The 15555-nt window shown below is 38.1% G+C and overlaps 1 protein-coding gene across 4 annotated transcripts in view; it reads right to left on the bottom strand.

Moving 5' to 3' along the window:
* Positions 1-4185: 4185 nt before the first annotated feature.
* The window catches only part of LOC135289517 (transducin-like enhancer protein 4), a 97936-nt gene continuing 86566 nt past the window's right edge, over positions 4186-15555 (bottom strand). For 3 of the 4 annotated variants that reach the window (XM_064403184.1, XM_064403185.1, XM_064403187.1), the window contains 9 exons: positions 15246-15378; positions 14758-14951; positions 14491-14567; positions 11140-11389; positions 9809-10056; positions 8784-8931; positions 7826-7976; positions 7431-7507; positions 4186-5908 (listed from right to left, as the gene is read on the bottom strand). In XM_064403184.1, coding sequence (XP_064259254.1) covers positions 5801-5908; positions 7431-7507; positions 7826-7976; positions 8784-8931; positions 9809-10056; positions 11140-11389; positions 14491-14567; positions 14758-14951; positions 15246-15378 — 1386 coding nt within the window. In that variant the 3' untranslated portion in view covers positions 4186-5800. The remainder of the gene's footprint in view (positions 5909-7430; positions 7508-7825; positions 7977-8783; positions 8932-9808; positions 10057-11139; positions 11390-14490; positions 14568-14757; positions 14952-15245; positions 15379-15555) is intronic. The other variant, XM_064403186.1, reaches the window with a different exon arrangement.

Genomic DNA, 15555 nt, shown 5'->3' with positions numbered 1-15555 from the left:
ATTGGAGTCACATACAACCTGCGAGAAACCCTAAAACTGATATGACATAGAGAAGCTATTCTAATTATTCCTAAAAGCTTGGATGAAAAAAGCAAATTTGCAATGGAGGTGGGAATTTTTTTATTCAGACAAAGATGTGTGCATAGCTAAATGGGGGGATGACATTAACATTTCTTTAGAAAAAATATTTTCATTGAAATATTAACATTGCTGCTCATAAGAGGTTATAAAATGAGCACTTTTTTTTTTATATAATATTGCTTATGTGTTGGAGATGAGAAAGCCTGGTAACTATCCTCATTCTTTCAGCTGCTACTTTTTGTTAGGTGGCCAGACACACTGTCATTAATACCACAAGAGGATTCATGATTATTTATTCTAAAATGGGTGCAAATCAGACTTCATACCTAATACCTTAAAGCCATGCTGAAACACAAGACAGTCTATTATCTTTGTATCATATATTTTTTCTTCCCACTTTAGCAGAAGACTGACAGTTTATAACACAGCAGTGTGACTGCCTCATTTGCACATTTACAGCGCTTGATAAAGAGTTGAAATGCTTGATTCCCTAGAGGTTCTCCTTGTTCTTTTCCCAACAGAAAATGCCTCCCTATATTTCAATACAGCTGTGACAATTTTTTCAAAATAATGGATAGCTAGCCTTTAGATAATGCCTTTAGTGAAGAAGAACATAAAAACATTTTACCCTGGGCTCATGTAAATCATTTCACTAGGTGTCAGGCAACACAGAGCACAGGATGGAATCAGAAGCAGAGTTATCTTTTATTCCACATTCCACCTCTTGCCTATGGTCCTGGACCAGAGTTGTCCTTAATTACCATTACCATTTTTCATCAAACATATCCTAAATTACAGTAAAAAAAAATCAAGACAGAATTGCTGAAACCCTTTGAAGATGAACCTCTAAACCATACTGGACAGACAGTGGATTAAAACGTGCAGCTAAAATTCCATATTGCTTTTGCTCAGGAAATGAGGTAACACCTTTGACCAGCAAATCAAACTGTTTTCCCTCAATGTTAATAGCATTGTCTAAACCCTAACTTTTAATAGCAGCTGTATCACCTATTCTCATTTATGGTATTACTGTAAATTGTGCTACAGCACATTTGTTATAAAATTCTTCAAGTATAATGACAATAACGGAAGAAAATTACTTCTTCAAGCAACAGCATTGGGGTATTTTTTAAAGACAGATTTGATTGAAAGGTAAAGATTAGCTTAAAATTCTTCCACCTCTTCTTTTATTTGAATATGAAAAGAAAGTGTAATACAGATGCTTACCTTGATATGACTTTAAAAGACAGTTTGGGTCAATATAATTATTGTAGAACAGCAGAATTGTTTTTTAAATCCTTAAATATTTGTACTTACTGATTTTACCCTTCAGATGCATTTTAGCATTCTGGGGTAATCAGCTAAATCCAAACCACAGATACACAAGTAACCACTAGACAGTCCTTCCCCTAAATTTGTACACTGTGCATATGACAGGTTAATCTCTCCCAAAACAAGGAAAGATTTATTTCTGCAATGTTTTAGAACATAACCACGTGAGTCAAAGTGACCCCACAGAAGAGCTTCTTTGCACTCCATGGCAGGTTTATGGACATGTTGTAAATGTCAGACTACACAATTTTTAATAATAAAAAAGACACTATAATACTGTTTCCTTGTAACTGGGACAGAAAATCATTTGGTAAGAGTAAGAACATTTATTGGTTTTGACATAAAAATTTCTTGCTGTGCAGTGGAAACGCTGTAGTCCAAATACTGGAAGAAACGTGAAATCTCAAGGGCTATGTTCAGTAACTCTTGGTTCAAAAGCAGACGTGGCAGGTGCATTATTTAAGAGCTTGTCAGAGATGATCTTCTACAGCACACCGCTCCAGGATTCATCTCTTGCTATGTCTGGGAAGGGGATTCTCATGTAAGTATATGGCAGAACTGGCTGGCTGCACATCAAGCCCAAACTGCTCAAACCTCTTCAACACCACTGTGGTCACTGCAAAACATTAGTATCAGAAAACCTCTCCCGTACTGAAGGCAACTACCTTCCTTCACATACCATGTGAGAGAAGCTCTTTGGATGAGCTATTCAGAGTGCATCTGCTCTGAAAAATTCAAAGTGGCATTTTCTCAGTAGCCATACTTGATGTTCTAAAGTGTTCTTGTATTGCTGTATGCAGTGTTAATTTGGTGCCACAAAGATGTAGTATATTCCATGTAAATGAGAAACAGTGCAGACCAAGTTCTGCTTTAAAATTCTTGACTCTGACACATACAGAAACTGTATTATATTTTATTTTTTCTGTTTTATTTTCTATTTTAATTTATTTTAATTTTCTTTCACAACACAAATCCTTGAGAAACTAGTCACATCAGGATTTCAGTTGTAACGATCAGAAATAAATAGTGTAGTAACAGAAGAAGCATTTATTTGTGCCAAGAACCTAGCATGCTTTTATAGAATATTGTCCAGGCATATGTAGACCTGCATAGTTACCTTCCTGTTTCTCCCACACACCTATCAACACTTCAGGAAGAAGGAATTTTACATGTGCTTCAGGTAACTTCTTTGGAGTGTGTTTGCCACAAGTTTGTGGCACAAAACACATCTGCATCAAAACACCTTACACAAAATTGCTGTGCAGTTGCAAACAAAACTAATGAATGAAAAAGGAAGGTAACCCTCTGTATGCATAACAGAAAAACAGAAAGGAGCTGTGTACCATCTCTCACTTGCACTCAGCCCTGAAGCAAAAAAATCATGACTACACATTTAACTGCAGTAATCTTGGATTAAAGTATTTGATTCCTACACTGTTTACAAGCCATCAATACAAACATTAATAAGGAGATATATGGCAGGCTGCTTCAGAAGTATATTACTTTGCTGTCAAAACTAGCTCTGTTACAAATTCAGGTGTATACAATGTTTCATACTTTTTAAAGGAATGCTTTATCTTAGATGTTTTAAGTAATCTCATGCCTGAACTACTACATAAAAATATGACATCCTCTCCAAACATTAAGCAGGTGGCTTCTCTCTTTTTAGTAAATGCTGTACACCCTAGCCTTTTATATTTTTGAATGGCTTTGAAAATACAAGGTGTCTCCAATATGTTTATAACCGATAAATTCTATTTCTTCAGAAAAGGGTAAATATTAACAGAAGGTATCTGTACCATGTTTACTTTTATGGAGCATTATTGTATTAAGTAGCACAGAACCTTAGTATAAGTGAAACCTTACATTATTCTGGGGGAAATCTGGAAAACTCTTCACTGTTAACTCTATGGAACTGATAGCTCTCAGGGAAACTTCCCTCTACATCCTCCCCCATCAACAAGTATTACCTAATCACTCAGAGTACAAGCAAATTACTTTGTCAACTTACATCTTGTTTTGACATTTCAAGAAAACCCAAAACATTTCTAAGCTTGGCTTCATGTACCAGCAGTCACCACAAGCTGGCACATCATGATAGGCCTGCGTGCTTGGGGATTTCAACCATGCACAGCATCATTTCAGAAATGGGTTATAGGACAACAAAATTCAAATTTTCCTTTGGATTTTTTCCATTTCCTTTTTTTCGTGTTATAGACAGCATAACTCCTCCCTCTATCACCCCTCCTAGCAGCGCATTGATTAATTTGCACTAGATCACTTTAACTTGTGATGATTAACTTCATGGAAGCTGGGCTAAATCCTTGATCTAAACCCAAACGTCAGTGAGAGAAGTCTGTCTGAGAGCACAAAGAGACTTCAGGTCTGGATGAGGAAACCCTGGTGTGATGCTGCTGTGCAGCACCCCTCCCAAATCATGCTGAGCTCCACATACTCACCGGGCATGTGAGTAGTAATGGTCCTCAATTTGACTCTCACCCAAGGTATGGGATACATATGTCAGACAGGAAACCACAAAACTGGGAAGAGGCAAACTCTTAGGTGCCTCCAAGTGTTCAGAATCAGTGCAGTTAGGTAACGTGAGAAACTCTAAATTCATAGGTTTCACTATCTCAGCTGAAACTCCACATTGTGTTTCAGTGGCAAAACAAGTATTTGTAGTGGTATGTTCTGTGACTGAACAGCTGCACATGTGACTGAGATTATCAGTGAATGTAAATTAGGGAGGAGAAAAAAAAAGAAAAATGCATCTTAGAAGTTACTTATGTTTAATGCTTAAAAGTCTGAATGCACAAACAATAATCTACCATTATAGAAGTACTGGTGGTCAATACAATGCATTAGAACTATGTACAATGACACAGTTTAGTATCAAAATCTTTCTACAATGTAGAGTATTACGAAACTGTTAATGACATCAAACACTAAGCACTTAAGACACCATTTTTTGCTACCACATTTGGAACTTCAATAAACAGTCCATTTTAACTTGCAGCATCAATCCATTTCTAGTATGAAATTAAGTAATTTTCTACTTATACAATAAGATTTATCTACACGGGTCTCTTGATTTTGATCCATAGCAGCAAAGGCACTGTACATCAGCAGATCCACAGACTTAAAGATTTTTTTTTAAAGCATTCAAAAAAAAAAAAAGTCACAGATCATAGTTTAACAGCAACAACAACAACATAAAAAGGTAACACGTTGTCTCTGGCACAATGGCTCAGTCTGCGTCCGTCTTAGGGACATCCAATCAAGACTTGGATTGAACTGCTGCCGAACAAAGCAAGTCCTTATCCCAATGAGAATCCATTCCTTTTTGTATGTCGGAATGAGTACTCTTGTAAATCCTACCTCAGAGGTCATTAATTTTGTAGTTTGTATATTGGTAGGCATCCATTCTTATTTCAGTGCAGTTTCCAAAGAACATATCAAATATTTTTCATAATCTCTTGTAATTGAAAAATTGCCCAAAGACACATATCCCCATTTTCAAGGAAACATTGCAAAAGTTTCCAGAAGTAACAAAGGTGATTCTTTGAGGCAACTTATTGTACTCTCTACAATATAACAAAGAGAGGTGTTTATATTAAAAAACCTAGCTTGACACCAAAATGCTTTATGTTTATCAACAGAAAAGCATTGAGAACAAATCTGTACACAAGATGCTATATTAACATTTCAAATATATAAATTAGCACATTCTTACTTAAAGTGAATTTAATTTAGATGTGAACTGGATTTGCCATTCATCACAGGCATGTAGATCACTGGCTACAGTTTGCAATTTCCTAAGTTTCCAAGACTGTCTAAAATAGTTAAGATACAGCATCTTCCCACCAAATAATTATACTGTAGTAACACTTAGAGGTCTCATCCAAGAACAGGACTAAAAAATATAACAAAGTTTATTTTTTTAAATAGAAACTACAAGTCTATTTAGTGTAATTTTAACTATCTCCTGAACATCCTTCTCCAAGATCCCCAATTTATCCACCTGCAAAAACACAAGTATATGATGCATCTTTCAAACTAAAGCCGGGCCAGACAGCTTTATTTAGACAGTTCATTGTTAGGAAACCTTCTTTAAACAAAATAAATACATTACAACTATAATACATAATTAAAGAGTCAATTAAAGAGTTACGTACGCTTATTCCATCTTCTTCCAAGTAGATATATGACAATTTGGTATCACAAGTTCTTAATGAACATTCATAAATCAATAGCAAGTTAAGAAGGTAAAAATAAATTCTACAACTGTGATGAGCATTTAAGTTTTCAGTTTAGAAAGAAACAAAAAAAAAAGGAATATACAGCAAAGTGCTAGGAGAAGGAGTTCTGTCTGCATTCAGATTTGTCTCTAATAAATAACTTCATAGACTGTAGCTTTCTTGTCCCCAGAGCCAGTGACAATGTATTTGTCATCCACAGAGATATCACAGCTAAGCACAGATGAGGATTCTTTGGACTACAAGAAAAAAAAAAAAAAAGGAAAAAGACAATTATGTCTTTCCAATTCTTCAATCCTGAAAGGCTTGAAGATTAATTGGAAGAATTTATAGATAGGGAATATATGAAAAGCTCATTAAAGTATCAGTACCATAGAGGCAAAATTGTTTCGAATAATCTATCAATCAAACAACAGAAGTAGTCCTTTCTATATACTTTACAAGAAATGAGTATTTATTATTTTATGCATTCCATTTGCATAAAAATGAATGAAAACGCATCTTCTTCCCATTTCTTTTGTTGTAAACAAGAAATTCACACAGAGAAATGCTTCAAAGCCCCACCTACCCACAGGTATGAAACAAAAAGACCACACAAATAACTATATCTTCTCACTGCTTCCCCAACACAAGAAGACAAAAGCTTTGCACAAAGGAATTTACATTATTACAGAGGACTCAAGTAGGAAAAGACACTTTGAACAGGATACACAACAGGTGTGTAGGAGCTGGATGGGACACAGGATACAGCAAGTTGCAGTAGATCTGTCTCTTCTGGCTTTGCTGTCTGTTCTAAGATGAAGTGTACACATTGCCACACTCACCTTGCTGTTTCAGTGTATGTTCTCTTTACATAATATATGTCCACATAATTTTCTGTTACCACAAGAGCCAAACACTTTCCAATCACACTGTGTTTTGACAAAGACACCTCTGTTCACTGCACCAGAAGTTTCCTTATCTACCCCTCAGTAAGAGGGAGTACTGGAGTTTTTAACATCATTTTTAAGAGGGATGTGCTCTTGTTAGGATGATTAGAAATTAATAGCCTCCACTAGGAAAATGTAGACCCTACCTTTCTCATGTCAAGATAAACAGCACTGTCTCCAAAAGTGGAGACATGGCAGGCATCTGTACACATGAGACTAGTAATTTAAATTACAGCCAGTTAACAGTTAATTTAACAAAAATATTCCCAACCTAGAGGTATCTGCTGGTGAAAGAAGGGAAAGACATGCCAAAAATCCCACTTTTCTACAGTGGAACTGAAATGCCATTAAAACTGGGCACAGAGGGACTATAGATATGCTACAGCTTCCAGTTACACTTCAATCGGCCCCTCCACAGCACTTCAGTCTTCAGCTCAGGAGTCTGCTGGTCCAATCCATCAACACATCTCACCCAAGAAAAACATACATGTTGAATATGACTTCCACTGGTTTAGCCACATTTTGGACCTTCAGTGGCTGTTCACCTAACAACATAACTTGGGTATTGTATTCCACCAATATGCAGAAGAAAGTGAGAAAGAAGGGCATTAAAAATAATTTCAGATTAGAGGGCTACTTTACTGTAAGAGCTGAATTAGTGGAATAGTAGATAGGACAAAACCATTTCTTTCCCTAATTACAAACTCTTTAAGGACTATAGTAATTAGCTGCATTTCCACCTGAAAACTCCTTAGGCTACTGACACACCCTAAGACGCGCAGCTCTACTGCACTGTAATGTCTGTGGAAAACAGCTTCTAGGAGATTATTACCTGGAATATACTGGCTCCATAAGGTGTTCTCCAAGCATTAAGAAGATTATCTTTTCCAGTGCTTACAAACCATTTGCCTGCAACAGATTGTTTAAATGTTATTGCTGCATTTTGTTTTCAAGGAATACACTTCCAGAAACAGATGATCATAACAAAACATTCACACATATCCAAAGAACAGTAACATTTTCATCTGGTTGCAGTATGATGTTCCATCACTAAACAAGCAGTACTCAGAAAAAGGCAGAGTTTTTCAAATAACCTTAATACTTAAATTTAATACCAAATTTTTAACTATATTTTGTACTTTAATAACTGTATTGCACTTTCATTTCAAGATAACTTTCAATCAATTTTTCGTGAAGGAAAAAACTGATTTAGAATGATTTGCTTACCACAGTGAGCAAACTTGAGTGACAACACACAGCTCTCATGAAGATGCAGCTGATACTTGTCTGGCTTAGTAACATGCAGCACCTCGACATTGCTGTTCTCCATTCCTACTGCCAACCACTCACCAGTTGGACAATAGCCCAATGAGAAGATCTGTAATTAGCACAGCACATGCTTCAATCAGTAAAGGAATGAACTTGAGATATTCAAAACTGATCCTTGCTACACTGTTAGCACTATGCAAACTCACATTTGTGGTTTACTGCAGTTTTAAAAACATGATAATCCAATTACTACAGTAATCAAGATAAATTAGTTCACGCAAACACAGCTGCAAAACTATGCTATTAAATGTTATTAAAACTGCAATAGTGAAGTACTGAATCAAACTATAAAAGTTGATGTCCAAGCTCATCTGACAGTGTTCAAAAGTATTTTTGTAAAATATTTTTGAACTTGAATCTACAGAAATGGGAACAGATTCCAGAGAGGAACATTTTAATCTGGCACTTGTTTTATAAAACTGAATCTCCATTACTCCCATGGGAGAGGTACTAATCTGTCAGAGTCATAATCCAGATAGACATCTAGCTGCCACAAGGAAAACAAAAAACAAAAGAAAAACCCCAACAAAACAAACAAAAAACCAAACAAACCAAAACAAAAAAAACCCCATAAACAAAACAAAAAAAAACCCCACAAAACAAACAAAAAAACCCAAACAACCCTCCAAAAACAAAACAAAACAACACACACAAAAAACCCTCCAAAAAAACCAACAACAACAACAACCAAAAAGCCAAAAAAAAAACCAAACAAAAAAAAAAACCAAAACCAAGGGAGTATGGAATATGAGACTAACTGAAAAATACTTTGGAATTCTCTTTGAATTTTTTTGCTTATAAACGAGAAAAAAAAAAGTCCTTGCTTGTTAACATGCCAAAGGTTCTGAGACTGAACCTGTGATGTGAAGTCATGCTGCTGTAGCTGTCTCCCTTCTCTGAGATCCCAGGATCTGACTGTATTGTCCAGACCTCCTGTCCATAATTTGGTGCCATCATTAGAAATGTCAATACAGCTCGCTCCATCTGTGTGGCCCTGAAATTGTCTGAAAATATTCAAAGAAGATCAGCACATTCTGAGCAAAAATACAAATACCTTCTTTCAGTCCCTGAGTTATAACTTAAATTCCAATAGCAATCCCAGATGAATACAAACTCTGGGACAATCATGTGAGTTTTTTGATGAACTGATGATGCAATCAAGCCAGAGAGCTAATGTGATTTTCAAAAACACTTTAGAGTCAGGTACTCTGGCAATCTTTGCTGCTGGCTGTGTGATACCCACTACTCAGCTTAAAATAGTCATTCCCCCCAGAACATTGTAGCATGATCAGCAAAATTACCTTAGTTTAAGAAAAATGTACAGGTCACTGAAGTTAAAAAAAAAGAGCAGCCTAAATGGTAACATCAGGTAACAAAAGCCTGGCTTACATGCAACACTGATACTACGTGTAATAACATATACACAGTGCAGTACACAGAGAAGCTCTGTGTGACCAGCTCCTAACATACTCTCAGTGCTGAGCACCAATCCTTACTCCTGAAAGCTAAGTCTGCAATGCAGTAATTTACACATATCTTTACCCAAGACATAGTCGCTGGATCTCCAATTAAAGAAATTAGAGTGAGAGCAATGCATTGCATGGAAACAGAAAAAAGAATCTGTTCAAGGATTCTACAGCAGTATTGACATCAGCTGATATTTAGGGAATTATAGTTATGGGCTGATCAAAAGCCTGGAACTATGGAACTATCAAAACCTACAAATAATTACACAGACTTTTGTCAAGGTATTACCAAGGCTATGTTGAACAACAAAATACTGGAAGCATCTATGCATGGAGGAAATACAATACATATGCAAAAGCACGGCTGTGCCTAAATAATTCTCCACAACCTGATGACCCAGTTTGGCCGACCTACCTTACTAAAGTCTGGTTATGCAGATCCCACACTGCAATGTTGCCATCGCTACAGCAAGAGAAGCAGACCTTGGAATCAGGGCTGATAGCTAGAGCATAGCAAGCTGGAGCAGAAGATGTCAGCTCTGCTTTGATGCGAGGAGTTGGAGCTGCCAGGTCCCAAATGGATAACGTGCTGGCTTCCCCACCAACAATCAGGGTGCGGCCGTCAGGGAGCAATCTGCAGGAACGGATGTAGTTGTCTCTGTTCTGTGGAGACAGAAGCCATCAAGAGATTACTCATGAGGAAAGAAAACAGCATTAACATGAGAGCAGAAATCCATAAAAGTATTGTATTCCCTCCTGGTTTTAATGAGCCATTTATACTTATGACAATGATAAAGTGTATTAATGCCAGAAAATTACATGACATTAGGGAAGTACTTCAACTTGATCTACAAAACTCAGTAGTGAGAGATATTTAATCTTAATTAGCATCAAAATGCAAAGACCTGAACCCAACCCAAAACAATTCAGGATAGCTGAATTTGACAGCTGGTGTAGAAAGTTGTATTTTCATACTCTGTTTATTTCAGCACATTAACCCCTCAGCATGGGGGAGTACCAAATTCCCTGCACACTTTCCCCCTTTCCATTCCAGTGAGACTTGCTGCCACCATCTAGGAGATGTCAGAGGAAAATATTTGGGCAATTTTCTTCACTTGTGCAGCAAGTTGTGTAGCAATTCATTGTAAGTCTACATGTGCTGCACAGTTCTCATTTTACTGCCTCTGTAACAAACAGCAGCATCTTAGCAAGAACTGGTAAATGACAAGAGAAAAGCTGCTAACAATTGTTCATCTTGTTAGCACATTCAAATAATTTGTGAATAACACTCATGGATATTTTTAATTGCCACATTAAGACAGGTCAATGCATTCATACACATACACAGATACAAAATACGTGACACAATCCCCAAATATTCTCAGAGAATACAGCTGCGAGACAGCAATTTTTAGCATGATCGGGTATCAACAAGCTGTAAGATTGCCAGCAAATGTCGAAGTTTATAAACAATATTTGCTGTGCTGTCTTTGATCTTTCCTCCTACCACAATTTTAGGATATTAAAAATGTTTTGACTCTTTGTGGGGGTAAAAAACCCACAAGTATGATGAGGAACATACTTGAACCCCAGTTCTAATAGAAACAAAAAATTACAAATGCAATACCAACCTCTGATACCATGACAGAAATCAAATACACACTTGCCCTTTATATCTTAGTGATATCACTGCAATCTTAACACAATGCCCCATCTTTTAGGTGTTGTATGCTGCTGTTCACCTACCAGGCAGTCCAGCTGAGAGACAGGGCTCTTGTTGCCAGGGTGGCTGATGTCCCAAACCTTGACACACCCCTTCCCACCCGTGTACACATGTCTCGTGGGGTTGCTGATGGTGACTGCACACACAACTTCCCCGTGGTTCAGGGTGTTGATCTGACGGGCATGGCGAGGGATTCCTGGACCGATGAGGGCATCAGGAGGGAAAGGAACTGGCTGCATCTGACCATCTGCACTTACATGAAATGAGTATGCTCTGAGGGGAAAAAAAATTAAGGAGATGATTTACAGAGTTTTACTTCAAGGCTGTTTAGAAAAACAGAATCAAAGATGTGCTCCCCTGCAGGCATTCAGGTTGTGCCCTCAGCTCAATTTTTTTCACAGATATTTCACAGAATATTCTGAGCTGGAAGGGACCCTCAAGGATCATTGAGTCTTAAGTGAATGGCCATATGGGGACTGAACACATGACCTTGGTGTTATTAGCACCATGCTTTACTCAACTGGGTTAATATCAGGCATTTTAATCACATAAGGAAAAAGCATTTATTTATCTGTAGCATGGCCCTCCAAGCACAAAGATAGGTGCTCAGATTTTAATGTGGAAAGTCAAGCACCAATCAAAACAGCTTTTATAACTCACATTATGATGATTTCTGGCATGAGTGAGGCTATATGACACCACTCTTAACTTTGGACGGGAATATCACAGCCTGCAGAGAAGGGACGGAAGGGTGGGTCAGGGCCTTCTGGAAGACAGAAATAGTTGGCTGGTTGCTGCCAGAGCATGGTGGGTAGCTGCGTGCCAGGGGACATTTGGCTGCTCGCTTTACTGACTCTTATGTGGCAGCTTCAGCTGAACTGCTGCCAATCTGTCCTGAATGTACTGTGGGCCCCAGGCCTCTTGAGCAAAACTGCTCAGCACTGTACCAAAGGGTGTAGTGAAACTTCCACCAACACTGAGGAGTTAAGTCCTCAAGGCATAGTTGCTGACAGCTGACATGACAGACCAGCTACAATGCATTGCAATGGAATGTTTTGTTTTGGGCTTGGGCTTTATTGTTTTTTGGTTTTTTCGGGTTTTTTGTGGGTTTTTTTTGTGGACTCAACACAACTGCTACAGATCCCAATTTCTCTTGCCAAAATCAGACCTCTCACCAAGAAAGAATCTGTTCTGTGATTGCCACTTATGCCACCTGTGAATAACCTATCAACAGCTTTATCTCAAAGTATTTTCCAGGAAGAACAGTTAGGTTGTGAAATTGCCTTGTTCTGAGATGCTACCTGATATATCACATCTATTACAAGAGCACAAAACTTTTAAGAGGGTTTACCTATACATATCAAGGTATACTTAATGGAAGGCTTAGACCTAAAAAATCATCATAACGGTTGTGAAAAATCCACTGTCTCAATGGTGGGATGACAAGATCTCACAAAGAAATTGTTTTATGAGAATACTTTCCAGGTTCACTTCCTTAATTAATACTTCAAAGTGACTAAAGAAGGCAGCATTCACAAATAAACTACTGAATTTGTCATTTAAGATTCATAATGCACTAGATAAATAATTTTCAGTGGGACAAAATGCATAAGCTTTCTTTCCTATTTATATACTGTCTTTCAGTACTTATATACTGTACAACACTCAAGAGTTGATACAATACTGAAGTGAAAAGAGAGGTATTAGAGGCCAGAGCCCAAAAGTACCATATGCTGCCCACTTCATTTCAGGACACTCAACATTGCAGAGAATTTACATAAATTTCCCTCTAAGGTAAAAATGGAGTAGATGAAAAAATAACAATCCTGGAAGATGTGACAACTATAACACTCAAGACAGAAAAAAGTCAATACAATCATGCTGAAAGAACCGCAGATTTTAAAAGTTTCAAGCTCTCTGGTAGACAAATTACAGTTATATTTAGATGTTTAAAATAGACATCAACAGAGCAACAACATTTAAAAATCTTGGAGATGAACCAGAATTGAAGTGATTTGATTTCAGTTTGCTTCGTGTTTTATTCCTCTCCATTTTAACAGAAGAAAGATGTGAGCAGGGAGGTCTCTGAAGCCCTGCAATTGCCATTTCTCTCACCACAGAGAGCAAAGCCTAGTAGGTCCAGAGACACTTCTTTCCAGGTGACTGACTCCATCAGTAATGAACTTAAATCCAACACGCATTTGAACATTACATCAATACATTTCTTAGAACCCACTGTATATATTGGATGAAGATCTGTGCCCCACAGAATTTTTAATGCAAGCAGCTGGTCTGCAAGCTGCTGTACATCAATTTCCATACCTGCTTTACGCATTCACCTAACAGGATGACACAACTAGCAGAAAAGTACATTAAGGTGGTTACCAGTGTGTGTGACACCTGAGAGATCTGGACCTGGCTCATGATTTGTGTGACGTGTGTACACAAGGAGTTACGGGCACCAGACCTGATCACCTGTCACCGTATGTCGTTAATCCTGTGTGTCTGCAAGCTCACTGGCAGGTAAGCACATGCACTTACTCACACAAATCTAGGTGTATGACTAACTCCAACCACTCCTATGCAAAAGCATTCACACATAAAAGAGCTTGAGAAGGACTGGCACCAACACCCCTTGACCATGAAACTTTCCAGTATGAACTGGTCAGAGTCTCCCAGAAGGGTGACAAGGAAGGGGAACTGGATGAACCTTAAAGAAAATCTGGATCAATACCATCCCAGTTTGAATAGCTGCTTTAGTTAGTTTTTCTCCTCTCTACTTCAAGCGGAACGTGAGCTGAGAGTTTTTTGACTCTGTAATCTTTCTTCCAAGACTCACAACAGGAAAGCCTGGTAAAGCAGGTCACACTATACAGGTCAGTTCCATCAAGGATGAATCTCAATATTATCATAAAATAATTCTTCCAGTATTTTCAATCAAACAAAACATTTCAGTATTCCTTTTTCTGCATACAGCTGCTAAGCTTGCAAGTAATTGCAAGGCTTTTGTGAACAAAGAAGTATTTTTTTTTTAACTGAGAAGCAGAGTACAGTAGAGATGGAAAGCTGAGATCCCATTCCATAAACAACCAACCAGTCAGTCCAAAAAGAGAAGAAAGCATCATCTCCTTTTTCCATTTATTTCTGTCTCCTTTACTTTGTATCAGCCAGTCCATGTCAACTGCTATTAGTCTTCAAAACAAATTCACAAACACAACTTTAAGACTACACAGTGATTCTCCTGCTCTTGCTGAATAGCTATACTTATTTCTATTCACACAATAGTTTTCAGTAGCTAAGGGGAATTCCAACCAGCAAGAGAACATGACTTCCAACAGATGATTGACTTTCAAAGCTGAATGTTTGATACTCACGGTTTTCCTCCTGGGATGCCTGTGAGATTAGGAGGGATGCCTGGGACTCGCATGTGATGATGTGGATCAAAACCAACCTGTAGTTTTCCCCAAGCAAAACAAAAAGGTGTATTAAAGTAAGAGTTAGGCAAAGGAAGACTGTTTAATTCATGTTCTCCATAGCATACTCCCCAAACCACAAAATGAGTGAACTAGAGTTAACCCCACAGGTCTTATATTTAATAAAAACAGCTCTCAAAACTAAATGCTCCAACGGCAAACACTCACCACTGGAGATCGCCCGTAAGCTGCTGCCGCTGCTGCTGCTGCAGCTGCTGCACTCATTTGAGGGGAAATATTGTGTAGACCAGCATAGGCAGCTCCAGGGCTGGTCAGCTCCCCGTTCATACCAGCATGTGGCACGATACCAAATGGAGTAGGATAAGGACACGGTACTGCCATAGGTGTCCTTAAACCTGAAGCTATAAGAAGAGGGGAAGTGAGAAGTCACAGAGGCACTCTAGAGCCGCCAAATGCAACATGAGTTTGGAAAATTGCAAAAAATCCCACAAATAACCCAAACCAACCAGGCAATCAGCCAAGGAAAGCCACATATACATACGTGTGTATGTGCACAGTATTACAGTGCTGAAGAATCAGCTCAGCACCCAGTATAAGCATCTGTACTGCACTGACTTGTCATTAGAGATTTAAAGGGAGTCTGACAAGGGACAGATGATCACTGTTTCACACCACAAAAATATATGGACACTAACCTATCGGGTCCACACCTGGGGGTTTGCCGGGCACTGGCCTCAGTCCGGGAGTGGAGTTGCTGCCTGGAGTTGGAGCATCAGTCCGTGGAGTTGGGGTATTTGATTTAGACACAGGAGTGGTAGATTTCTCATTCTAATCACCAAGAAGGAAAAAGGAAGGCAGTTTGTAAACAATTTTATCTTTATAGCTGGTGATTAGTGATATTAGTGATATTTAGCTTCTGGGTTTGGGTTTCTCCCTGGCAATGAAGAGAAGATGCAAAGACACTGAAAAAGATAGGCTTTTAAAATTAACTACAGTCTTCACTGC

The sequence above is a fragment of the Passer domesticus genome, chromosome Z (genome assembly GCF_036417665.1).
Source record: "Passer domesticus isolate bPasDom1 chromosome Z, bPasDom1.hap1, whole genome shotgun sequence".
Classification (NCBI taxonomy): Eukaryota; Metazoa; Chordata; class Aves; order Passeriformes; family Passeridae; genus Passer; species Passer domesticus.
The sequence above is the reverse complement of the archived record's forward strand: the minus strand, read 5'-3'. Positions and strand labels throughout refer to the sequence as shown.